General features: G+C 42.6%; 1 protein-coding gene across 3 annotated transcripts in view; it reads right to left on the bottom strand.

Moving 5' to 3' along the window:
* The window catches only part of LOC119968780 (bromodomain and WD repeat-containing protein 1-like), a 232,603-nt gene that overhangs the window by 177,439 nt on the left and 27,561 nt on the right, over positions 1-27,603 (bottom strand). For all 3 annotated transcript variants that reach the window (XM_038801511.1, XM_038801510.1, XM_038801509.1), the window contains exons 10-14: positions 23,812-23,882; positions 12,050-12,150; positions 10,852-10,892; positions 2,078-2,176; positions 1,374-1,527 (exon numbers count right to left, since the gene is read on the bottom strand). In XM_038801511.1, the coding sequence (XP_038657439.1) occupies positions 1,374-1,527; positions 2,078-2,176; positions 10,852-10,892; positions 12,050-12,150; positions 23,812-23,882 (466 nt within the window). The remainder of the gene's footprint in view (positions 1-1,373; positions 1,528-2,077; positions 2,177-10,851; positions 10,893-12,049; positions 12,151-23,811; positions 23,883-27,603) is intronic.

Genomic DNA, 27,603 nt, shown 5'->3' on the forward strand with positions numbered 1-27,603 from the left:
GATCAGTACAAGGGTTCTTTAGGCGGTGGCAGCCTTTCCTGGACTTCCTGGCAGAACGATAGGGAAATAGGCCGGCAACAGCAGCAACCTGGGGGGGGGGGGGGGGGGGGGGGGGGGTGTACATGGGTTTGTGGGATGTGGCGGGTGTTCTCTTTCCCTTTTGTTGTTTGGGTGTTCTTTTGTTTTTTTTCTTTTGTTTGTAGTTGCTTTTGAAGTTGGGTGGGTATTGTTCTTGGGGTGTTACCGCGGTTGTTTTGTTAATAGAGTGGAGATGTTTATATTTTGTAAAAATTTCAATAAAATTAATTTTTTTTTTTTTTAAAAAGCACTGGGACTGTGGCGCTTAGGATCAGGGTTCAAATCCTGGCCTTGGGTCTGTGTGGAGTTTGCACATTCTGCCCATGTTTGTGTGGGTTTCACCCCCACATCCCAAAGATGTGCAGGTTAGGTGGACTGGCCACGCTAAATTGCCCCAAAAACAATAATAATTGGGTACTCTAAATTTATTTTTTTAAAGTTCTAACGATCAATTGAAAAACGTGCAACAATCCTTTTCTTTGCAGGCCAAATTTGTATGCTTTGTCTCCCATCAAAGTGGATGATAGGATCAGGAGTGAAATTAACTTAAATTTTGAAGAAACAGAAAAAAATATTGAGCTACAGAATGAATAAGTTAGTGGATTGGAAACAAAGCAAAAGGAGGGAGAAAATGTGGAAGAAAAAGATGGGACAGGGAAAGAGGAACAGCAGTTGAGTTAATTTATTTTAGTATTTCACTTCAATATATATCATTAATTCTTTTAGCATAGAATTATCACAACACTCAAGCAGCCATCCACAATAGAGGTATGGGTAAATGTTTACTGTGACAGTATTCAAATTCTTCACTATTCAAATTTGTATAGACACTTCAGACACACCTATTATGTAACCATGACAATAGGTTCTGCTCTTCGGTCATTGAACACAGGCTGTTTTTGTTCAGTTTCACAAACTTAATCATGACACATCCCCATTCTCAGTCAATGAATTTGAACTGGCTACAAGGAAATTACCAAATCCAAATTTCCCTCCCTCCTTGTAGGGAGATAGCAGACCTCCACGTACCAACTGCCAAAAAAACACAGCCAAGATTGGGTATTCTGACTTTCTGTAGTAAACTACCTGCACGCAAGAGCGCACATTCCTGGATCTTAAACTGCATGCGAAACTGAAATTCACAAAAGTCTAAGTTAAGGGAACAAAATACAACATATAGGCTTCTTTAATTTCAACGCTTCATGTTAAATCATTCAATTATGTATTTTCATGTGATGTAATGATCTAATTTCATATCATAACCATGCCTTTGTCAGTTGTTGAATACTACTTACAATCAGAATGTGCAGCAATCGCCCAGTATATGAGTTCCACACCTTTAAAGTATGGTTATTCACAGCAGTGATGACATTATTGTCGTGGCGGTCCCATGCAACCATTGTCACTTTAAGTTTTGTGACCTTATCATCCCCTGGACAGGGGTTGGTTCTAAAAAAGCAGAAACAAAACCTTTTGAGATACCAGCAAATAATACACAATGACCAAAAAGGAAAATGACAGGTGTTGGAAGTAGCAACATAAAATTCTGGAAATCTGTATTCAAATCCGTTCCCTTATTTGACACTAATAAACCTTCTGTTTTTCTATAATTTCCTGAAGATCTGGACAATACATGTAACAAACCACTCATCATAATATCTATATTTCCGGACGTCAAAGAATCCAATCAAATTTGTTACATTCAGTAAAAGTCAACAGCTTATGCCAAGTTTGCTCAAGTTTTAGATTGTTATATATATCAGAAAGGCAACTTGCTTTTGTTTCTTCCGTTTTCTACTATTTTCCTTTTGTTATTCATACTCATTTGTAAATCTCTTCAAAGTTTCATCAGTGATAATCCCAATACATCAAAACTGTACCGTTAAATTGTACGCAACATACATATCTAAATTCTGGATGACCTTGGCTAAGTACTTTACAACCAATTGTACAGAAATTAACAAATTACAACAATGGACTGAGAAATCCCACAGCTTACCCTGGCAATTGAGCACCCATGTCCAGCAAGATACTTTTCCACTCCTGGTACTGATATTGCCAGATCCGTGCTGTCCCATCTCTGCTCCCACTGACCAATCTATTTCATAAATAAAAACTAACATCAATATCTACAGGATGAATCTGTTGTGTGGATTGAATTATTTTTTAAAAAATCATTCTTTGATAAGCATCTTACAAAATTTAGCGAATGCAAATTCTGGGCTACTAGTTTGTTCCAAAGAAAAAGGTAAATAATACCAAAATGTGAAAAGTGCACAAAATTTTTGTAGAGTCACAGCAATTAAAAATATTCATGACTGTGAAATTAGACACTGAAGGAGACAATGAGTGGTATTACTACTGCATGTTATGTATTCATGTCTGTTCCTAGTTGGAACAAGGTCTCATCGAGTCCGATCACTTAACGTACTGATGACATCGTTGGCCATAGCATAGGCAAAGAGGCAGTTTATCTTTAAAGCCTGTTAAATAAAAAAGTTTCCAATAAAGTTCTAGTTTGCTTGTACCTTCGGGGTCTGCAAGCCTATCTTTTAAGACACCACAAAGAAAATTGGCGACAAGGAGGTCGGAACCACCCTGGCAGACTCCCAGAGAAGAAAAAACAAGAAAAATTGTCAATCCATGCAATGTCTGAAAAGGATAAAGGTAAAAACTTTGCGGCACTACACCTGGCAACAGAGGGGTGCCAAATATTTGTACCAGCCATTGAAGGAATCCAAATTTAACCACAGATTTCAGAGGAAACAACAGCAAAAGAAGCTCGCCATGTGCTCTACCCAGAAAGATCTGGAATAGTAGAGAGCAGTCAGCATGATCATGTCTGACCAACTGGAGTGCATTTTTTGAAGAGGTGATCAGGTTGTAGATGAGGGCAATGCATTTGATGTAGTCTACTTGGACTTCAGCAAAGCTTTTAATAAGGCCCCAGATGGAAGGCTGATAGCGAGGTCAGAGCCAAGGGAATTTGGCAAAGTGGATCCAAAACTGCCGAGTGGCAGGAAGTCCCGCAGGGATCAGTGTCGGGGCCCTTGCTGTTTGTGGTTTATACAAATGATTTAGACATAAATGTAGGAGGGTTAATCAGTAAGTTCGTGGATAATAAGAAAATTGGTGGGATGGTAAATAGTGAGGAGGATAGCTCTAGAATACAGGAGGATAGTCAGAGAATTTACACTGCAGGAGGAGGTCATTCAGCCCATCAAGTCTGCACCGGCCCTTGGAAAGGGCACCCTACCAAAGCCCACACCTCCATCCTATCCCAGTACCCGCATACGAAGGGAAATTTAGAATGGTCAATCCACCTAACCTGCACATCTTTGGACTGTGGGAGGAAGCCCATGCAAACACAGAAAGGTGTAGACTCCGCACAAACAGTAACCTAAGCAGGAATCAAACCTGGGACCCTGGCGCTGTGAAGTAACAGTGCTAACCACTGTGTTACCGCTATTGATGGGCTAATCAGTGGCAAATAGAATGCAAATCAGGGTAAGTGCGAGGTGATGCACTTGGGCAGGCCAAACAAGGCAAGGGGATACATGATGAACAGCAGAGGGACTTGGTATGTATGTACACGTCCCTTAAGATGGGCAGGCAGGTGGATGCAGTGGTTAAGAACGCATATGGTAGACTTTCCTTTATTAGCCGAAGTGTAGAGTTTAAGAGTAAGGAGGTTATTCTGGAACTGTATAAAATGTTAGTTGGGCCATAGCTAGTATTTTGTGTGTTGTTCTAGAATCCACATTATAGGAGCAATGGGATAGCACTTAAAAGGTGGAGAGAAGATTTACCAGGATGGAGTCTGGGCTGGAGAGTTTTAGCACTGAAGAGAGATTGGATAGACTGGGATTGTTTTCTCAGTGCAGGAAGGCCTGCGTACAAGCTAAAAGGCACTACTGAAATCAGAAGTCCTGAAACACTTTGATCCAAAGTTACCCTTGCAACTGGCCTGCGATGCATCACCTTATGGGGTGGGAGCAGTGATTTCTCACATGATGCCCAAATGATGAAGTGGAGCCAATAGCGTTTGCATCAAGATCCTTGAACAAAGCAGAAATGATCTATGCACAGATAGAGAAGAAAGCTCAAGGCATCATTATCGGAATCAAACGTTTTCACCAATACCTATATGGACAGAAATTTACTTTATTAATGGATCATCAACCACTGACAATGATACTTGGGCTGCACACTGGTATTCCATCTCTAGCAGAGAGTTGGATGCAGAAATGGGCGCAGCTGTTGTCACCACATATATATTCAATAAAATCTCCATGGGAAAGCCGATGGATACCTAACGAGTCATTAAGAATAGTTCGAGTGGTAATATTGTCTATTTCGAAGAAGTCAATAACACTCTTGTAAATGTAGGACAAGTTAAAAAGTATACCAGAAATAGGCATATGAGAAATAATCCACTACTGTCAGAAGTTATGGACATAGTACTTAGTGGAAAGACCACAGGATGAAACCCAGAATTGAAGCCATATGCTAACATATCAGTACAGGCTGGTCATGTCCTCTGGGGAGTGAGGGTAGTCATCCCAAACAAGACAAAGTTCCACAAACATATAAAACACACTCAAATCTATTACAGTTTGTCATTTTTGATTTTATAAACTAACTAATTAACCCCAAAGGAAACCCCAGGTTCCGAATCCTCTCAACCGCCCCCCTCTTCAAAATCCTATAAGTTAGGTCTATCTCCGACAGTTTCCACAGATTGGCAACAATACCGACATGTCCCCCAATCCGGAATGTTACCTAAACGTTTTGCAAATTTTAAGGGATGCCACCACTACCGGGCTCATTGAATCCCTGGCCGGGGAAAACAAGATAGAGGGGCAGCGACCAGCGCCTTTAAACATGACCCAACACAGGAAGCCTCCTCCATTTGCCCCCACCCCAACCCCTGCTCCCCACCACCACTGTTGCACCTTTTCTCGATTCGCCACCCAGTAGTGTAATATTAAATGCAGTAATGCCGGCCCACCAAATGCCCTGCCCTCTGTAGAAAGGCTCTCCAAATCCTAGGTGTCTTACCTTCCAATACAAAAGCCAAAATTAGTTATCCACCATAACAAAAAAAGATTAGGAACACGAATAGGAACCTCGACCGAATTTTCATTTTGATCGTCTGCACTCTTCCCGCCAAGAAAAGTGAAAGTGAAAGTGAAAATCGCTTATTGTCACAAGTAGGCTTCAATGAAGTTACTGTGAAAAGCCCCTCGTCGCCACATTCCGGCACCTGTTCGGGGAGGCTGGTACGGGAATTGAACCGTGCTGCTGGCCTGCCCTGGTCTGCTTTAAAATCGAGCGATTTAGCCCAGTGTGCTAAACCAGCCCCTAAGAGAATCCCACCTCTTCAAGCCCCATTTCACCCTTCCAGCAGACTGGCCAAGTTCAATTTGTGCATCAAGAGCCTAATCATGAGTCACCTGAAGACCAAGATATCAGAATTTCATCCTGACCAGCTTGAATGGTAGGGTTCCCAGGTCTGCTCCCCCTACCCAGGAAGTTTACCGGAAATATTTCGCTCTTGGCTAGGTCAGGTTTGTAATCAGAGAAGGATACAAACTTCCTTAACAGTCCTATCTTCCACATACATGAAAAAGAGAGGCAGAGGTATGCAGTAACAGGTTGTTCACATAGGGACACCCTAGGCTCCTTAGGCCCCTCACTCCATCTCAAAACTTCTCCATTCATTCGATGACTTAAGTGCGATGGCCAGGGGTTCAACAGCGGGCGCAAAAACCAATGGGGACATCCCTGCCTCAAGCTCCTGTGTAGCCGGAAATATCCTGAACTCACCACATTAGTCCTAACACTTGCCGTAGAGGCAGTATATAACCATCTCACCCAGGAGATAAATGTTGGCCCAAAACCAAATCGTCCCAGGACCTGATCAAAAGCCTTCTCTGTGTGCATAGAGATGGTTACTTCAGGCACCGTCCCCCTAGATGGGGTCATGGCAACATTCAAAATTCACGTAATATTATTCGGCAACTGTCGCCCCTTAAAGCCAGTGTACAGAAAATAAATGGGCTTACAAGTTCCGCATTCCACCGGATCCTTATCCTTCTTCAGGATCAGGGTAATGGACATCTGTGCCAACATGGCTGGTAATTCCTCCCGCAATAGAGTCATTATACATGCCTAATATATGTGGTGCCAGTGATGCTGCAAATTGCTGATACAATTCCACCAGAAAACTATCCGGCCCATCCTTCCCAGATTGCATAGAACCGGTGCACTCCATCATCTCCTCCAGCCCCAACAGCATCTCTAAACCCTTTCCCTTCCCCACCACCAGCAAGTCCAGCCCGTCTTAAAATTGTTCCATCTCCAAACTTTCCGCCAGGGACTCAGACCTGTACTGCCCCCGATAAAATGCCTCAAATGTGCCATTAACGCTGTTCGAAGCCGTCACCAGCCCTCCCCCTCCATCCTTAACCTGGGCCATCTTTTGTACAATTGTTCGTCTTCTCAGCTGTTGAGCCAAGACGGCTGGTATTCTCCCCATACTCAGAGAATGCTCCCAGTGAGTGATGTTGTTGATTCACCGCCTTCCTTGTCGATACCAAATTGAACTTCACCTGCCACCCCTTTCGCTCCACTAACAGCTCTTTGCGGCTGTGGAGTACTACCAATCCACTTTCAAAATTGAGTCAACCAACCTCTGCCATGCGGGCCTTATATGAAATGATCTCCCCTCTCAACACCATCTTCAGCACCTCCTAAAACGTGGCAGCTGAGACCTACTCATTCTGGTAACTCCCTATGACTGGGGCTACCTTCTCACAAAACTTGCTTTGCCACGAGCGCTGTATCTAACCTCCACAGGGCTGCTTTGCTCAACCAGTCTCACGCGTCACACCCATGGTGCATGCCCGACATCACTATCGCACTCTACTCAGCCCCGACAATCCCCGGGAGTACCAATTTCCCCACCACAAAAAAGTCTATTCGGGAGTATACCCGTTGCACGTTGGAGCACGTTGGAGCAGGAAAACTCCCTCTCTCCCAGATGCCTAAACTTCCACAGGTTCACCCCCTGCCCCATATTGGCTGCCGTAAAGGCCACCCTCTTATTAAGCAGGATTGCTACCCCTCTCGACCTCCCTTTGAGTGGAATGCATGTCCCATGCAGCCACTCCTTAGCCTTGGCTGATCCCTCCCCTCAAATCCATCTCTTACAAGATGATAACATCAGCTTTCAAGCTCTTCAAATGCGCAAACATCCGGGACCTTTTGACCAGGCCATTTAACCCCCTCATATTCCATGTAATCATCTTAACGGGGGTCTTTGAACGCCCCCTTCTTATTAGGCTCTGCCATCACTACTTTGTGAGAAGATCCAGCCAGATCTAGGCCCATCTGGTTTCAGGTCCACCCAAACTTGCCACCACCACTGCCCTCTCCCAAACCTAACCACAAAGACATTAATAATAATCTTTATTAGTGTCACAAATGGGCTTACATTGACAATACAATGGTTACTGTAAAAATTCCCTAGTCGCCACACTACGGTACCTATTCGAGTACACCAAGGGAGAATTCAGAACGTCCAATTTACCTAACAGCACGCCTTTTGCTCCTAAAGAGCGCCGTCTTAGTCTTGTTGAAGCCTGCTCGATGTTTCGCCAGGTTGGCCCCAATGTTTTGATATATGTGCATTAAGTGAACCTCCCAGCTACGATCTCACATGGACTTCGCCTACCACCCACCTCAAAATCTGCTTATGTACTTATGCAACCGGACGATTATCGCCCATGGCCGATCCCTGGCTCTCGGTTTCTGACACAACGACCTGTGGGCCCGATCCACCTCTGGGGGCCTCTAGAAAACCGCTGACCAGCATCCCAAACATCTTCACCACATATTCTGTGGCGCTCGTACCTTCTACTCCCACCAACAGTCTATCTCCTTAGATTTTGACACTTGGATCAATCTTCCTGGCCGTCCATCCTGGCCTTCAAAACTTTGTGCACCTCCTCCAGCATGGTTATCTCTGTCTCTAGAGATCCGATTTAGTTGCTGTGATCCTAGACCACCTTCTGCACCTCCTGAATCGTCGTGTCCGGCGACTCTTTTTAACATAGCTACTCTAGTCGCTACTCCAACCATTCCAACCTCCGCAAGGAGGAGCTACCGCTACCTCAATTTCCCTGGATAGGTCCACCCACATCTCCTGCCAATGCTTCTTTAATTCTCGCAACGGGCGACGTCGACATGGTGAGGTCCACCATTTCCTTCACTGTGCAACAACAGTCCTCCAAATCTTAAATGGGGACATTGTTAGATTTGAACCTTGTATTATAATCCACTGACATGCCACATCAGAGTAGAAACAAACAAGCTTCAATTGTCTTGTTCTATTTGTCACGAAAACAACCGTTTACCGGGTAGAAAGGACCCAAAACCAAGTCTCCAAGCGGGAGTCACCTTGTGTGTGGCCAATCAGCTCATGGTCACCACTGGAAGTCTTCATCCTGCCATTGTTAAAAAAACATGTCCTAAACCAATTCATGAAGGTTATTGTGGGATAGTAAGGATGAAGGAGATAGCCAGGAGCTACTTTTGGTGGCCAGAGCTAGACAGCGAAATCGAGGAGAAGGTGGGCATGTGTTCTGTGCCCGCTACGAACATCCTTGCACCCATGGGATGGCCAGAAGTGACATGGCAAAGAATTCATATAGAGTATGACAGACTATCTGAAGGGCAAATGTTATTCCTACTGTGGTAGACACACACTCGAAATGGCCTGAAGACACCATTATGAAGAGAGATCAGAAAGACTGGATGAGATTTTTTACAAGATTCGGTTAGCCTGAACAGCTGGCCACAGTTCATTTCGCAAGAATTCATAAATTATCTAAAGGAGAACGGAATCCAATATATCTGAACAGAGCCACGTTGTTCTGCCAAAAAATGGGCTGGCTGAAAGGTTTGTTCAGACAATGAAGCATTCATTGAAAGTAACTCATGAACAAGGATCACTGTCATAACAACTGAACCAATTCCTGATGACCTACAGGAATACAATACATTTGACAACCTAAAAAGGTCTCAGGCATTACTTAAGATAAAGTCAGTTAGGCACATTGTTTGATCTTCTGAAACCACCTAAGACAAGAGAAATTGTTGAAAGGAAACAGCAGTCATGTTTGGAACATGAAAACAGGGCTAAACACTTTTTCGGAAAGGTCAGGAAGCATTGGCAAGGAACTATACCACCAGTGAGACGTGCATACCTGTCATCGTCTTCGCACAGACAGGATCGGTCTCCTGCACCATTCAAACTCGGGACGATGTGTGGAGGAGACACACTGATCAACTTTTATCAACGAGAACTAATTTTCCAAAGACCAAGTCAACCAAGAGTCTACAACAAATTGAGCCAAGTGTCGACCTAAAAATTCCTGAGAACCTGACAATGCCAGAAACAACTATGGAAGACAGGACCTCAATCAAGGACACTTCAAAACCAAGTCAACTTGTAAACATTACATTGACTCCGATTGAGACAACTGCAGACGGCATCCAAACTACACCAAAAACACCAGGGGTTGCAGTCAACAAGAAAATGCAAACACCCAAGGTTCGCCAACAACCACACAGAAATCAACGTCCTCCAAAACGTCTAACTTACTGACTGCTGTTGTTTATTAATTGTTCATATTGTAAATGTTAATGTGTTTCATTGCAGGAACCTCTGATGTAAAGGGGGAAGAAAGTGTTGCGCATTCATGTTTGTTCCTTGTTGGAACACAGTCACTTTAAGAGTCTGATCACGTGACGCATTGATGACATCATTGGTCATTTAAGTGGACAGTCTAACTTTGCAGCCTGTTCAGTAAACACCTTTCCAATAAAGCTCGTTTGTATCTTGGTGGTCTGCAAGCTTATTGTTTAAAAATACCACACTGCACAATTTGAAAACGAAGGTGATCAGCTTAATGGAACAAATAACCAACTTCAAATTAAAATAGCTGCAAAATATATCTTGGAATAAAACCATACACGACTACATATTAGAATTTTTCAATCAAATTAACTATGACTTAACAATCTAAAGAAGAATAGTTTACTTTTAATCTAGTTTTTGAAATGGAAAGTTGCAATGTCCCCTCTAAATGATAAGTTTGAAAAGGAAAAGCATAATGCATAATTTTATACATATATTCAAATTGGGATACCTCTAAACAAACAGTAAAAATGGTAATACTATTTCAAGTTTAGCCAGTGCAGTTTCAAGATTAAACAGGTCTTTAATTTACATAGAAAGCTTTTATTAGTACTATTGTTATTAGTACTATATTTTTAAAAGGAAATATTAACTTGGATATTCATACACAGATGGCAGCTATGATGCATGTTTTAAACTGCAGGAGATCTTGACCACAAAACCCATGAATGACAGTTATATGATCAGATTCACTCATGGGATAAAGATTATTTACCACAGCTGTCAAATTTCACTTGCCCATTAAAGTATTTTCTACTTTTTAAAAAAAAATGAGTGTAAAGAACCATTGACAATGAATGATTTCAGCCAGTATTTAACATAATTGTCAATACTTAGAACTTGACAAATGTCGACTGCAGAAACAGTTAGTGCAATGGCAAAGTCCGATTACGAACAACCAATAAATAATTTCCATGCATATTGTTCCCCTCAAAGAATTATCCAAAGTTTAGTTGTAAAATAGATGGTATATGCATAATGACAATAACCACAAATAAAATATTTACCTATCACCATTATTGGAGAACTGAATACTGTCTACTTTGTCCTGAAAGGGTGAAAATAAATACAAATGATTAAATGATGGATTGTTTGAAAAAAAGCACGTCACCTCCAACAACTCTTTTACATAGTGCCGAATATACACTGTTGCATATGATCACTTATATAGGGCTACCCAAAGAAAGGTCAATAAGGATTAAAAAATACAAGCTATAAAATAAAAAAACATTGGAAACAGGAGTTTGTCGATATCTGAACCAAAAAAAGTCGGTTCACCTGTTTTCCTTTCAGTAATTATTTAATTTACTTTGTACTTCCCGCATTTTGTCCTGATTTCAGTGAGCCATTGAGGTAGCATTCACACCAGAATCAGAATTTTACGGTTTGAGACACACTCCAGGCATCCCTGATGAGTAAAACAAGTCAGTGTCTCTGGTTCACATCCAGCAGGTTCCAACATCTGTTGGGAATGGAGATGTGACCTCCCAGCATACATGTTAGTCACCTCTGGTCGGGCTAATGACCTAATCACATATATGGGTCTTTGTTACAGAAACATCCATGATCTGCTGTATCCAAAAACTGTGGAAGAAATGGGCTGTCTCATGTACAATTCAGGCATGGAAGAGCAGGAAGACCGAACATAGACATGCTGTGTCTATTCCACTACTGTGCAAAGGAAGGACAATACACTGGGCCATTCTCGTACAACTCATTAATGAATATGTCCATGATTAGCAGTCATATCCTTGCGCAGAATAAAAAGGTACCTTGAATTTATGTGAAACAATACAAATTATATTTAAAAGAGTAAGAAAACAACAGTTATGGTTTTTCCATCAATACTGAATTCAGGGTGAAATTGCATCTTCAATTTTAACTTCAAGTTCTTTTTTCCCCTTTTGTAGAAACAATTCTACGGAACAGAATAGACAACGAGACAAAAGGCTAAAAGTCAACTAATATCACAAACAATAGCCAACTTACTAAGAACGGAATTAGAGTGTAATTTAATTTAAACAATGAAAGAAAAGTGCTTTATTACAATATGAAAATTAATATCTTTAAGACTCTGTGCCTGAAAATAATTTATGATTAGGAGAGGAATTGCTTATAAACATGTTTTTTTTAAAAATGGAATTCACTATTTATAAATAGCATGCAAATATTCAAGTCCATTTCAAAACTTCAGTAACGTTTTACCAGATGAGATTCTAATTCAGAAATCTTCTCAGGGATTCCAGATCCAAGGTAATATATTCTGATCACATGATCACTGCTGCCAGCCGCTAGGAACATACCACCTTTTAAAGACAAAAATATTCTTTAGATCAGGAACCACAATTAATTTAAACTACTAAAGAAATAGCAAGACATGCTTGCAATTATAGATGAAGGCAAAAAGTACTACACGAATTGCAGATTTTAACCAAATGTAGCACCATGAAATAAAGATAGAAAATCACATTCCTGACTGCACATACAAGAAATAAAAGCAGGAGTACAGCACATGGCCCATCGAAACTCCACTGGGCCCCGGCCCCGTAGCCCTTTGAAAATCACAGTCCAGAAGCTAACATTGAACACACTGTCAGAGAATTTAGTGAAAACTGCATGGCATAAGGTTCTGAATGGCACAAGGATATCATGAATGGGCAAAAGCAAAAAAATATTTCTCCATAGGAAATGTGCAAGTTGCTTCATTTATTTGCTGCATGGTACCATATCCTTTTTTTGAAATATAAATTTAGAGTACCCTATTCTTTTTTTCCCCAATTAAGGGGCAATTTAACGTAGCCAATTCACCTACTCTGCACATCTTCAGGTTGTGGGGGTGACACGTGCAAAGTCCACACAGACAGTGACCCAGGGCTGGGATTGACCCTGGGTACTCGGTGCCGTGAGGCATTAGTGCTAACCACTGTGGCACCATATCCTGAACATATTAAGCAATCGGCAAACTTCGCGAAGGCGAGGAGGTCATAAAGGAATTTAAACACAAGGACTTTAAATTTAAGTGGTTTACAGTCATCAAGCACAGAAATGATGGATGGGCAGGCTAGTGGAAGATATAGGAGGCAACGATTTGGATGAGCTGATGTTTATGGAGAGTTGAGGAAGAAAAGCTGGGGAGTATTGCATTTGAGCATTCCTCTGGATGTGAAGGTTTCAGCATTGGATGGGCCGAGGTCAAAGCAGAATTGAGTACTTTTATGGAGGTGAAGTATGTAAACTTTGTGACAGGCAAGTTATGGAGCCAGAAGCTTATCTCAAGATTCAACTAGAATGCCAAAGTTGAGAGCAGTCAGGTTCGGTCCGGGACAGTTCAGGGGGTCAGTCATTGGCAAGAATACAGAGTGTACGGTAGAGACTGAAGACAATAACGTTAGTCTAACAAATGTTTAGCTCATCGAAGGCTGGTAGATTAACAACAAACGGTAATGGTGCAGTCAAAGAGGTGGTGCATCAGTAAAGCTAGATGATGTCACGAAATATGTCTGCAGATGCTGTCACGAAGACAGCATGAAGGTGACCATTGATAACATGTTGTATTCCAGAAAGCCTGGGGACAAATGATAGAACTGGAGTCCAATCTTTTTTTAAATAAATTTAGAGTACCCAATTCATTTTTTCCAATTAAGGGGCAATTTAGCATGGCAAATCCACTTACCCTGCACACCTTTGGGTTGTGGGGGCAAAACCCACACAAACACAGGGAGAATGTTCAAACTCCACACGTGACCCAGAGCTGGGATCGAACCTGAGACCTCAGCATCGTGAGACAGCACTGCTAACCACTGTGGCACCATGCTGCCCAGAGTCCAATCTTTACGCAAGTTTCTATTTACAAAGATACACTTTCCACACATGTATCTCCGAAGCCCAGCCACCAGAATTTCCTTCACTTGCTCCTTCATTTTTCAGACATACATCTCCAGAACCCTACCACCAGAGTTTCAGTCTGCTCCTTCATCATAGTCCCTGATGCCCACAGACTGCTTCCCCTTTGAGGGGAAAAATGGACTGGTGATTTAACCGAAAGATCACCACACCTTAGGCAAGGGGAAAGGTTGAGAAGGCAGTCTTCATGAGTAATCTCAGCAGGTACAGGAATTGAACCCATCCTGTTGGCCTCATTCTGCATCACAAATCAGCCGTCCAACCAACTGAGCTAAACCAGCCTGAATAACCAGTCAATACCCACCACTGAATACAATTAAACACAATTAAAGAGATAATTAACACTAAACTCCTGGGAGTCTTCTGGAGCTTTTCAGAGGCAACAGAATGGCAGCAGCTAGAAAAATCCCAGTTCTGATCAAAGGCCACAACCTTAAAGAAGGGAGTTTTAATAATGGGAGATGAGGAAATGGCTGAGGAACTGAACAGGTTTTTTGGGTCGGTCATCACAGTGGAAGACACAAATAACATGCCAGTGGCGGATAGAAATGAGGCTATGACAGGTGAGGACCTGGAGAGGATTGTGATCACTAAGGAGGTAGTGATGGGCAAGCTAATGGGGCTAAAGGTAGACAAGTCTCCTGGCCCTGATGGAATGCATCCCAGAGTGCTAAAAGAGATGGCTAGGGAAATTGCAGATGCACTAGTGATGATTTACCAAAATTCACTAGACTCTGGGGTGGTCCCGGTGGATTGGAAATTAGCAAACGTGACACCACTGTTTAAAAAAGGAGGTAGGCAGAGAGCAGGAAATTATAGGCCAGTGAGATTAGCTTCGGTAGTAGGGAAGATGCTGGAATCTATCATCAAGGAAGAAATAGCGAGGCATCTGGATAGAAATTGTCCCATTGGGCAGACGCAGCATGGGTTCATAAAGGGCAGGTTGTGCCTAACTAATTTAGTGGAATTTTTTGAGGACATTACCAGTACAATAGATAACGGGGAGCCAATGGATGTGGTATATCTGGATTTCCAGAAAGCCTTTGACAAGGTGCCACACAAAAGGTTGCTGCATAAGATAAAGATGCATGGCATTAAGGGTAAAGTAGTAGCATGGATAGAGGATTGGTTAATTAATAGAAAGCAAAGAGTTGGGATAAATGGGTGTTCCTCTGGTTGGCAATCAGTAGCTAGTGTTGTCCCTCGGGGATCCGTGTTGGGCCCACAATTGTTCACAATTTACATTGATGATTTGGAGTTGGGGACCAAGGGCAATGTGTCCAAGTTTGCAGATGACACTAACATGAGTGGTAAAGTGAAAAGTGCAGAGAATACTGGAAGTCTGCAGAGGGATTTGGATAGGTTAAGTGAATGGGCTAGGGTCTGGCAGATGGACTACAATGTTGACAAATGTGAGGTTATCCATTTTGGTAGGAATAACAGCAAACGGGATTATTATTTAAACGATAAAATATTAAAGCATGCCGCTGTGCAGAGAGACCTGGGTGTGCTAGTGCATGAGTCACAGAAAGTTGGTTTACAGGTGCAACAGGTGATTAAGAAGGCAAATGGAATTTTCTCCTTCATTGCTAGAGGGATGGAGTTTAAGACTAGGGAGGTTATGTTGCAATTGTATAAGGTGTTAGTAAGGCCACACCTGGAATATTGTGTTCAGTTTTGGTCTCCTTACTTGAGAAAGGATGTACTGGCACTGGAGGGTGTGCAGAGGAGATTCACTAGGTTAATCCCAGAGCTGAAGGGGTTGGATTATGAGGAGAGGTTGAGTAGACTGGGACTGTACTCGTTGGAATTTAGAAGGGTGAGGGGGGATCTTATAGAAACATTTAAAATTATGAAGGGAATAGATAGGATAGATGTGGGCAGGTTGTTTCCACTGGCGGATGAAAGCAGAACTAGGGGACATAGCCTCAAAATAAGGGGAAGTAGATTTAGGACTGAGTTTAGGAGGAACTTCTTCACCCAAAGGGTTGTGAATCTATGGAATTCCTTGCCCAGTGAAGCAGTTGAGGCTCCTTCATTAAATGTTTTTAAGGTAAAGATAGATAGTTTTTTGAAAAATAAATGGATTAAGGGTAATGGTGTTCGGGCCAGAAAGTGGAGCTGAGTCCACAAAAGATCAGCCATGATCTCATTGAATGGCGGAGCAGGCTCGAGGGGCCAGATGGCCTACTCCTGCTCCTAGTTCTTATGTTCTTATTAAAAGAGCAATGTTTCACTTTCCACAGATGCTGCTAGACCTGAGTATTTTGCAGCATTTCCTGATTTTATTTCAGCCAACATCCATAATATTTTGCAGAAGAAATACCACTACTACTCCAGATAGAACAGATGAGTGCAACTAGTGAACTTACAATAAGTTGGACAGCATAAGCGAGGCACTGGAGAAAACTAGCCTAGTCATCCGCATTCAAGTGTACAAAGATGTGCAAAAAGGATAGAAAACTCACCTGGGTCTCACTCAGACATTGGTGCGATTAAATAGAACAAGTCAGAAGTGCAATAGTGAGGTTTCCCGCAAGCTCCTCGAACGGCCACATTGGCAAGCTCCTGACCACTATTGAACGGCACTTAGACTGCCCGCAATCCATACCACCCTCATCCCGCCTCTCACAGGGATAGATCCCCTCAGGCCCAGACCCTTGGCAATGTCACCCCAGCACCGTGGCACCCTGTCAGTGCTGCAGTACCAGGGTGGCGGTGCCAAGGTGCAAACCAGGCAGTGCCAAGGTGCCCCAGTGGAGGGGAAGAGCCAGAGTACCACCCTGCCCTGTCTAGCCAGGGGCCTCCAACGACCTTGGAGACCCCCAGGTGCTGTTCCACTTGATCCTTCTTTGTGTGGGCCAGTACTAATCGTTGCTCGCGGGACTTCGGACTGGCAAGCCCGTTAGTTACCAGGGGACTGTTGGATTAATGAGATGGAGATTGGATTTAATTGGTTATTATTGTTTCCTCGCTACGCCTCGGCGAGTTCCTGAATCCATGGGAGTGAGCTGGTTCAATTGCAAACCTCTTGCCACCTGGCGAGATTCCCTATTTAGGTCGCTCCCACGATAGAACTGGCTCGCATGGATTTGTGCCAAGTGTGCTAAAGCTGTTAAATTGCGCCCATTATTTGTACATTTGGATTGGTTTTATTGTCACATGTACTGAGGTACAGTGAAAAGTAAATTCAATCAGGAATCCATCCATCCCAGGCGTCTTACCCGACTGCATCAGACCCATGAATTTCACAACCTCCTCTAAGTGGGACTCCAGTTCCTCCCTTCTCTCCTGCTCCAGCACTGGGATAGACAAACCATCCAAGAATTCCAACATTGACAACCCATCCTTTGGGTGTTCCGACTTTAACAGTTACGGTAAAATCCCTCAAAAGCCACATTATCCTTGGCTGGGACTGAGACAAACTGCCACTCAAGTCCTTTACCTGCTTTATTTCCCAAGAAATCGCCCGTCACCTCAGCTGGTGCGCAACACGTGACTTGACAATCATCTCACACTCATAAAAAGCTCCCCCATCGAAAGTCATAGCTGACGTACCACCCTGTCCGGCAAAAACAAAAAAATGTTTCTACCTGCTAGTAGTTCTGGAGTCTGATTTACCAAGTAATGGCGATCCCTTATAAGTAGGACTAGGTGATCAAAGTTCCTTTCCTGAATTCCTGCCTTCCTGAATCATCTATTTGTTTGTGATTTCTTTATGCTTTTATGTTTAATGCTTTTTTTGCCACATGTTTGACCCTTGTTTGTATTGTCTGACATTTTATTGCTAAATTTTGAGTTCTTATTCAAGAGTATTCAAGTTAACAATTAGCAATAAAGTTGTATTTTTGACACCTCCAATCAACCGGACTATTGACTCATTAGAAAATAAAAGAGATCCTACAGGAGGAACAGATTGTTTGTTAAGGCAGGCAGCTGTCGGCCAACTTAATGTTATTTTGTCCCCACCCCTCTCCTGTCCCTGAGCCAGAGGTAATTATTTCAATGGGTGCTGAAAAGGCATTTGATAGGGTGGAGTGGTGGTATCTGTTAGAGATTTTTGGAAGGCTTGGTTTTGGGACTAGATTCATTTATTTATTTTTTTAAAAATTTTTTACAGTACCCAATTCATTTTTTCCAATTAAGGGGCAATTTAGCATGGCCAATCCACCTAACCTGCACATCTTTGGGTTGTGGGAGCGAAACCCATGCGAACACGGGGAGAATGTGCAAACTCCACACGGACAGTGACCCAGAGCCGGGATCGAACCTGGGACCTCAGCGCCATGTGGCAACAGGGCTAACCCACTGCGCCACCGTGCTGCCTTGGGACTAGATTTATATCGCGGATCCAGCTTTTATATGCAGCCTCCACCGCGAGCATTCATACGAATGCCTTGAGCTCGAAATATTTCCAGCTGAAAAGAGGTACAAGACAGGGATGTCCATTGCCCCCACGATTGTTTGTCTTGGCAACTGAACCTCTGGCTAGAGCATAGAGGTTATTTACAAGGTGGAGGGGAAGAGAGGGGTGGGAGGGGGCATAGGGCATCTTGGACGTGGATCTCTGCTGCTTTCTCCAATATAGAAGAGATTTAAGCTGCTTCGGAGTTTTTCCTCAGGATATGTATTGACCTTAGACAAAAGTGAATATTTTCTGGTGAATTTCCTCTCGCTCCATCAACTACGTTTTGCTGGTCTGACTGAAGTGGGAAAATCTCCCTAGCTAGCAAGGTCCAAGTGATAAAGATGAATATCCTCCCACGGTTTCTATTTTTGTTGTGTGTGTTTTTTTTCCCCCGGAGTACAGGATAGGTGTGAGCATTGTTCATGGGTTCGGCGAATCAATATTCTGGTCATGTCCTAAACTTGTGAGCTTTTGGGTCTCCGTCTTCAGCACCATGTCATGGATTATTGGGATTGAGCAGGAGCTTTGCCTGCTGTCTCGAACTGCTCGGAACTGCATCGTTGATAGCCTGAAGGAGAGTTCTGTTTGGGTGGAAGACTCCAGATGTGGCCAGTGCTTTGTTCTGGTTGAGTGACCTTATGGAGTTTTTGCACAGGTCAAGTATATCGTGAGGGGGTCAGCAAGAGGGTTCTACTCGAGATGGCAGCCTTTAATTTCCTTTTTTAGGGAGTTGATCACTGTCAGATGTTAGGGGGGTGGTGGGTTCCTGCTTTTGACTCGGTTTCTTTACTTTCTGGTGTAAGGTGGAGAGGAGGGAGGTTGAATTTGTATTGTTTGGAATTGTATTTGTTGTGTATTATGGTTTCACGGAGTTATATTGAAAAAAAAAGTCAATAAAAAATTTTTATTTTATTTTTTTTAAAAGAGGAAAAACAGAAAGAATCCCGAATGCCGATGATATCACTTCCTCAGCTGAGGCCTGCATGCAATCCCTAGAAATCGTCGGCATGGCATGTCCGAAACCCTGAAGGAGCTGGAAAACCAAGATTTGCCAGAAGGAGTTTCTTTTTTATTCGTTCATGGGATGTGGGCGTCGCTAGCTGGGCCAACATTTATTGTCCATCCCAGAGGGCATAGAGTCAACCACATTGCTGAAGGTCACATGCAGGCCAGGTAAGGATGACAGATTTCCTTCCCGAAAGGGCATTAGTGAACCAGATGGGTTTTTACGACATTAAACAGTGGTTTCTCATCATTAGTCTTCTTAATTACAGATTTTTTTTATTGAATTCAAATTCTATCATCTACCCTGGTTGAATTCAAACCCAGGTCCCCAGAGCACTACTCTGGGTCTCTTGATTATTAGTCCAGTGACAATATCACTGTACCACTACCTCCCCACGTGGAGGGCAAGATCCCTATTAAATATTTTGAGAGTTGGCTGCAACGGTTTCTTAAGCTTGATGCTTTATTTATGTTAGCAGGGAGCTGTTCAGCATTGAGCACTATACTGAATGTTTTACCTCTAAGAATCTCAGGCACTTCCATTTAACGTGAATGGAATACACATTCAGCATGCTCCTTCTAGCTAAAGAGTGCGCTGTGAAGTATGGTAGTTGGGCCACGTGATAGTAGTTATCAGTCTTTTCTTCTTAGCCACACACTTATGATGGTAATGTAGGTTTTTTGGTATCCTTACTATAATCGTTCTAATTTGAGTCGCGCCATTGCTAGGAGATAGGTGAATGGTTTAGGTATTCATGAGCGGGGTCAAAATACGGGAGGGTCATTTTGCTTCCAGTCTTATTCTGGTTTATATAATAATAATCATTATTGTCACAAGTAGGCTAACGTTAACACTGCAATGAAGTTACTGTGAAAAGCCCCTGGTTGCCACATTCCGGCGCCTGTTCGGGTACACAGAGGGAGAATTCACAATGTCCAAATGACCCAACATCAGGTCTTTCTTGACATATGGGAGGAAACCAAACCACCCGGAGGAAACCCACGCAGACACGAGGAGAATGTGCAGACTCTGCACAGACAGTGACCCAACCTGGGACCCTGGCGCTGTTAAGCAACAGCGCGAACCATTGTGCTACCATGCCACCCGTGAATGATTTAGGTCTTCATGGTGTGGTCAAAATACGGGAGAGTCATTTGGCTTCTATTCTCATTCTGGTTCATCTCCCGAGTGTAATGGCGGTATGGCCTACGGGTCCTCGTATTGAGGAAGGTCCCCTAGAACTAATGTGATTGATTTGATTTTTTTTCCATGTTGGGGGTTGAATAATTGTTGGATCTTGCAATGCTACAGACATATCACATATCAGAGAAAAATCGATTAGATGGAGTCTATGGTGCCTCTGGTAGGACTGGCGATGGGGAAGGTATGTTTTGGTGCATGCCCAAATATGGTGCAAAAATCCTATATTTTTTGGTTCGATTGAGCAACGCCAATTTAAAATTGTGTTCCCTGACGATGTGCGAGGAGTGCATCACCCTATTAAAATAAAGAAATCCTGTCATTGCTTTAAAAAAGGATAAAGTTGACATAGCCTTGTTGCAGGAAATTCACTGAGATGACAAGGAGCACTTAAGTTGAGGCATGACTTGATGGGGAGGTTTTCTTTTGCCTCATTCTCGAACAGTAGCCGGGACGTAGCAATATTAGTCAATACAAATGTTCCTTTTAAAGTAGAAAAGTGGGTGAAGGGTAAGGGGTGGGTAGACATGCATAGTGGTTAGCATCAATGCTTCACAGCTCCAGGGTCCCAGGTTCGGTTCCCGGCTGGGTCACTGTCTGTGCGGAGTCTGCACGTCCTCCCCGTGTGTGCGTGGGTTTCCTCCGGGTGCTCCGGTTTCCTCCCACAGTCCAAAGATGTGCGGGGTTAGGTGGATTGGCCATGCTAAATTGCCCGTAGTGTCCTAAAAAGTAAGGTTAAGGGGGTGTTGTTGGGTTACGGGTATAGGGTAGATACGTGAGTTTGAGTAGGGTGATCATTGCTCGGCACAACATCGAGGGCTGAAGGGCCTGTTCTGTGCTGTACTGTTCTAAATTCTAAATATGTGATTGTTAAAGGGACTTGTCTATGGAGAATCGTTTACGTTAATGAACATTACAGTCCACCAATTCATTCAGGATTTTGTTACTGAAGGTTTTGTGGATTTTGCAGAAGTGGCTTCGGCTATCTCCTTTGTTGATGGGGACTTCAATTGGCACCTTAACCCCCTAAGTGGACAACTATGAGTAACCAGAAACCCTCCCGCCCAGCATGCGGGCTCTCCTGTTGGTTTGTGAGGAAGTGTGGTAATTTGGACATGTGGAGAACACTGCATCCTAAAAATAAATAATTCACTTTTTTCTCTGCTCAACAATGTCATACTAGAATTAGCCAGTTCTTCATGAGGCGTACGATCCTGCACTTGATGGCCTCCTGGAGCCTCTGGCGGAGGCAATTAGACAGGACTGTTTGGTTCTTGGACTACATAGTGGAGGGAAACATCATAAGATCATGCCTTGCACGGATGATGTGTTGCTAATTGTATCTAAGGCAGACATTTCTCTTCCCACTATTATTGATCTGGTGGACAGATCTTTTTTGGGGTTACAAAATCAGCTTTACAAAGTCTGAATCTATGCCAGTGGTTAGGGAGACCACCCTCCTTTGCTAATTTTCAATTTAGATGGTCCCCTGCAGGTTATACTTATTTGGGCATCGTGGTTACCCATTCCTTTAAGCATTTGTATGGGGTAAACGTCCCCCAGTTAATTGCGGCTATTGGGGGGGGGCGCGATTAAAGATAAATGTGCTGCCGAGGTTATTGTATCCTTCGCAAATGCTGCCAATCTTATTGTCTGCTGGGGTCCTAAAAGAAATTAGAGGGATTTTTAGTTCATTCACATGGAACAAAATAAGTCTCGCTTGAAATTGGCTAAGTTGCAGCTCCCTGGCTCCAAAAGGGCTGGTTAGGGGTGCTGAATATCAAAATGTACCAATTAGCCTCTCATCTTAGGTTTATAAGAGATTGTGTCAGAGAGAAACCTCTCCTCCATTTGGCAAGACATTGGCTAGTATGTGTACTCCTTACAGGCCCTTGTTGTTCCACGCAGAGATCAGGGCTGGGTCTATGAAACCATCGGCTACCTGGCACTTCATGCACATTGAGAACACAGCAGGATCAAACCTGTGACTCAAGCTCGGTGTAATATGCAGATGGTATAATATTTTGAACTGACTCTCCTTTGTTCTATGACAGACTGAACTTTTATTGGCATATTCCCACGTTTCCTCATCAATATTGACTGCCAAATCTTTTTCCCCCAAGATTGCAGTGTTCCTAATGTACTCTCACAGAATCAATAACAGGTAGCTAGGTAGTCGAAGATGACTGCACACACTATGGTCCGGTGTCAAAATAGAATCCTACTGGCCTGGTATTTTATAATTGGCACAGCCTTAGAATTTGTACCTTTATTCCCAATTCTGGGCTCCCTGATAGCAGAATTAGCGACATTAATGGAAAGAGGCTGAAAAATATCCTAACTTTTGCGACATGAAAGAATATTCTCTGCTCCTGGATTAGCGACAAGTATCCTTTGATTCAGAGTTGGCATAAAATTATGGAATTCCTGACTTCTGTAATCTTTTCTAAATCATTTCAAAAATTCTGGGATCCCGACCTCAAAATTGGTTCCACAAGTCATGTCAGCAACACCTTGAAAGCTATGGATCATTTTACCTGTTTCCTCAGCCTTCTCTTCTTCACTCCCCTATTGTCTAATTTATTCGCTGTCAAGTTGAAGGCACTAGGTTTAAGAATCAATGCTTTGGCGTTCGCCTGTCTTTTTCTGTATTCATCCATTCAGAAGCAATTATTTTGTACTGTACAGTTTTGAAATTTTTTGTGTTATTTGTAAAAACAATAAAAACATTAAATATATTTCTTTAATGAAAAAATTTGTAGAGAAAAAGGCAGGTTATAGATGGGACAATAGTTGCAAAGACATAGAAATCAAGGGTGAAGTTTTTGAGAAGGGGATGATGAAAAAGGAGAGTAAGCCATTTAACCAATGAGATTTTTTTTTAAAATCAATAAAATGCAATGTGAATATTTTTCTTTGGCAGTCGAATATTTTCTGTTTTTGGATACTAATCACCAGGAGTCTCAGCCACCTCATCCCCTTCGAAATTTTTCAGTAGGGAGTAGGAAATTCCCCATTCAGAAACAATTTGTTTTTGCCAAAGGAGATTTAGTCACCTCTTTTACATACACAAAAATATATTTAAAGACATTGCAAATACTGAGATAAAGCAGCATTCTCTCACTTTTTCATCATTCCTACCATTTGGTCGAAGGCAGTCATTGATGCTTTTACAACACGATCCCTCTAATGCTTTACTCAAGCTGCCACTTTTTGTGAAACTTTGACAATAAGAGTTGTCAAATGGTTCAGTGTATTTCCATATACAGCTCCACACTTACACTTTCCAAGTAGAGCCTCTCCCAGGCTCAGAATATGTCAATTAATTTACCCTTTTACCACAAAGAAATCTTGATAAAGCCACATCCAATTCAATTCAGGTTATTTAAGTATTTTTGTGCTATGAACTTAATTTAAATTAAAAAGCAAAAGACCATTTCTATCACTTACCAACGCTGAATGAGGAACAAATCATTGGAGAACCTGGTCTGGACCGCTCTGTAAACTTCAATGGCTGATTCCTTATTCAAAGAAGATATCAGTCAATGCATTCAGACAAAAAAATGGTTTTCAACAGAACAGAACTATGCACGGTCTAAATTGCACTAGTTATTTTTTGTTTTACAGTTAACTACATTGATAATTTATACAGTAATGTGATAATCCAGGTTTAGCACTTCGATAGTTACTGTTAATCACAGTTAATGGCCCATATCTTAACTGGTAATGATAATCAAATTTAGAGTGTTCATCATTACTCCACGTTGACGTTGGGAATCTGCACATGCACAGAGTAACATGGAAAGACAGAAGCTGCTGCAGTGAGCATACACTTCTCCATAGTTTGCAGTTGAATTTCCCTCAGACTGAAATTAATTAGAAATTATGGAACTGGAAAGAAGTTACACTCTTACATTCTCAATCTTACTATAAATCTCTTGGAAAAAGTCAAGCTTTGTTGAAAGAGGTGTAACTGGGTTTTTAAACAGCGTACAAAATTCATTATTTCTGCTAAATGCCCTTAAGAGCCCGAAAAGCTAATTAAACATTTCTGGAATGTCAATTTCTCCATATAAGAAAATAACGTTGAAAATTATGATAGTTTTAACTTTTATTCCAATATGATTTTTTTTTCACCATTTAATAAGTGAAGAGATTCAATGCTTTTAACTTCCTGATTTACTGGCTGAGAATACTTCAATTGATTGGTTGCTTTGCTATTTTTACACTGGCTCGGCCCACATTTTTATGGTCCATCCCTAATTGCCCTTGAGAAGGTGGTGATGATTCACCTCTAGAACCTCTTACAGTCCACGTGGTGTAGGTACACCCAGAGTGCTATTTGGGAGGGAATTCCAGGGTTTTGACCCAGCGACAGTGAAAGAACGGCGATGTAGTTCCAAGTCAAAATGGTGTATGGTTTGCAGAAAAATTTTAGGTGGTGGTTCCAACACATTTGCTGTCTTTACCCTTTTAAGTGGTAGATAGTGGGTTTGGAACGTGCTGTTGAAGGAGCCTTGGCGAGTTACTCAGTGCATCTTGTAGATGATACACATTTCTTCCAGTGTGCTTCGGAAGGAGTGGCTGTTGGAAGGTAGTGGATAGGGTGTCAATCAAGCAGCCTACATTGTCCTGGATTGTGTTGAGCTTCGAGTGTTGGGGGAGCTGCACTCATCCAGGCAAGTGAAGTGAAGAGTATCCCACCACACTCCTGACTTGTGCCTTGCACATGGTGGGTAGGCTTCAGGGAGAAAAGAGTTACCCACCGCAGAATTTCCAGCTTCTGACATGCTCTTGTAGCCACAGTATTTATATGGCTGGTCCAGTTCAGTTTCTGGCCGATGGTAAACCCCTCTGATTACATTAAATGCTAAGATGAGATAATTGAATGGTTGGATTCATTATTTTTGGAGGTGGTCATTGTCTGGTATTTGAAATGTAAATGTTGCTTGCGACTTAAATCAGCCCAAACTTAACTGTTGTTCTGCTCTTGTTGCATACGAGAACAAACCTCTTTCAGTTTAAGGAGTTGTGACTGAACAATATGCAATTATCTACAAACATCCCCACTGCAGTGGCACCAAGACACCACTTCAAAATTGTTTTGCCACAGCAATAACCATAGAACCGTAAATATTCATAGCACAGGTGACAGCCAAGAAATCCAGAGAGAGCGAGGGGCAAGAAACAGTCCCAATTCAGTTAACAAGAGAATCAGTGAAACAGGCTCTACGGGGAGCAGATTTCAAGTGGAGAGAACAGCTGAATGTTGGTTTGAAATTGTATTCTGCCTGGCCCAATAAAAGAGCTGAAGTTGTGCTTGTGAGTTGGTGTGAGTATATACTCAGGAATCCAGGTATCAGAACCTCAGGTGACAAGGTTTAAATCCTGCAAGGTGAGCCAATGTTGAGGCTGTTCAAATTGAAGTAACGTTTGAACATAATTCCAAGGCTAGATATTCAACGATGAAGACTGGAATCCCTTGTGAGTGACAGAGTTTCAGTGAGATTGGTTGACTCTTTATTACTGGCATCTGGGTGGGTGAAGAAGTCCTTGGACCTTGTCTTGGTTGCATCTACCACTTATTGTGCAGTCCATTGAATCCATAGAATCTTAGTGCATCCAGTCTCCAAAAGAGCATCCTACCTAGGCCCACTCCTCCACGCTATCCCAGTAACCACACCTAACATGCACATCTTTGAACACTAAGGGCAATTTAGCATGGTCAATCTACATAACCACACATCTTGGTCGTGGAAAGAAGGAAACCCAGGCAGACACAGGAGAACATGCAAACACCACACAGTCATTCATGGCCAGAACTGAAGCCGGATCTCTAGCGCTTGGTGCTGTAAGGCAGCAGTGCTAACCACTGTAACACCTGTGGAGCGTATTCAACTACAGTTGGCTTGTTAATTCATATACAAGTGTACCTCATATCCACTCATGCTGTGAAACCTCATCATACATCATTGAAGAGCACAAAATGAGCAACTTCAATTCCAGACTGGCCTTGGAGCTGCCGTGCATGTGCAGACTGGCAGTTTAATATTTTACTTGACCCAGTGCGTTTTGTGCATTAGAAAACAGTGTGAATATCAGACTCCGGTGACCAAGAGAAGACCATAACCAACAGGCATCCCAGGCAGGGAACAGGGAACGGTCCCAAAATCCTAGGTCTGCGACAGAATCAGGAGCGGCTCTGACTGGAGAAAAGGCTGTGGGTCACAGACCTCTACATGGTGTGGGCTCAGAAGTAATCCTGGTAATCAAAGGGGGCTCAGGAGTATATACAAATGTGGGATCATAGAATCCCCACAGTGAAAAAGGCCATTTGGTCCAGGAGAGTCTACACCGAATCTCCGAATGAGTACCCTACCTAGGCCCAGGGCCCTGCCCTATCCCCATAATCCAATCTAACCTTTGGGCACAAAGGAGCAATTTAGCATAGCAAATCCACCTAACCAGCACATCTTTAGGTTGTGGGAAGAAACCAGAGCACCTGGAGGAAACTCATGCAGACACTGAGAGGACGTGCAAACTCCACAGATGGTCATGCGAGGTCGGAATCGAACCCAGGTCCCTGGCACTGTGATGCAGCAGTGCTAACCATCATGCCAGCCACCGGATCTGTGAAGCTCCAGGAAGGCAGCTGAAGATTGGAGATTCCAAGTTGTGGGCCTTCAGGCACAGTAGCATTCGGCTTGGCGCAATCAAAGAACTGAAGCTGTGCTTGAGACTTGTGGTTTGAATGTACACTCACAAATCCAAAGGAACGGAATCTCTGGAGAAATGATTAAAACCCACCCTGCAAGGTGGGCTGTTGATGCAGCCATCCGAGTTGAAGTGACTTTTGGGTAGAATTCCAAGGTTAGATCTTCAAAAGGTAAAGACTGAAATCTTTTGTAAGAGAGACAGAGTTTCAATTAAATAAGTTGACTCAATGTTACTGACATCAGGGCGAGTTGTTGAGAAATCCATGGTCCGAGTCTTGGTCTGTTATTGAAAATATGGAAAGATGTGTCATTTGAAACATGGAAGTCTGGCAATATCTGGTCTGAGAGAAACATGAGAGGATACAGGGAAAGATCCCATGAAGGGTTAATAGCAGCTGCAAAGAACAGGATTATAAAATGCAGATTCCTTCTCCCAAGCAAACACAGGATTTTTGTATGAAGCTAAAAACAATGGCTCACACCTTCGTTGAAAGTAACTATCTTAGTAAGCATCTGGAAAAGCATG

This window comes from Scyliorhinus canicula, chromosome 7 (genome assembly GCF_902713615.1).
Source record: "Scyliorhinus canicula chromosome 7, sScyCan1.1, whole genome shotgun sequence".
Taxonomy (NCBI): Eukaryota; Metazoa; Chordata; class Chondrichthyes; order Carcharhiniformes; family Scyliorhinidae; genus Scyliorhinus; species Scyliorhinus canicula.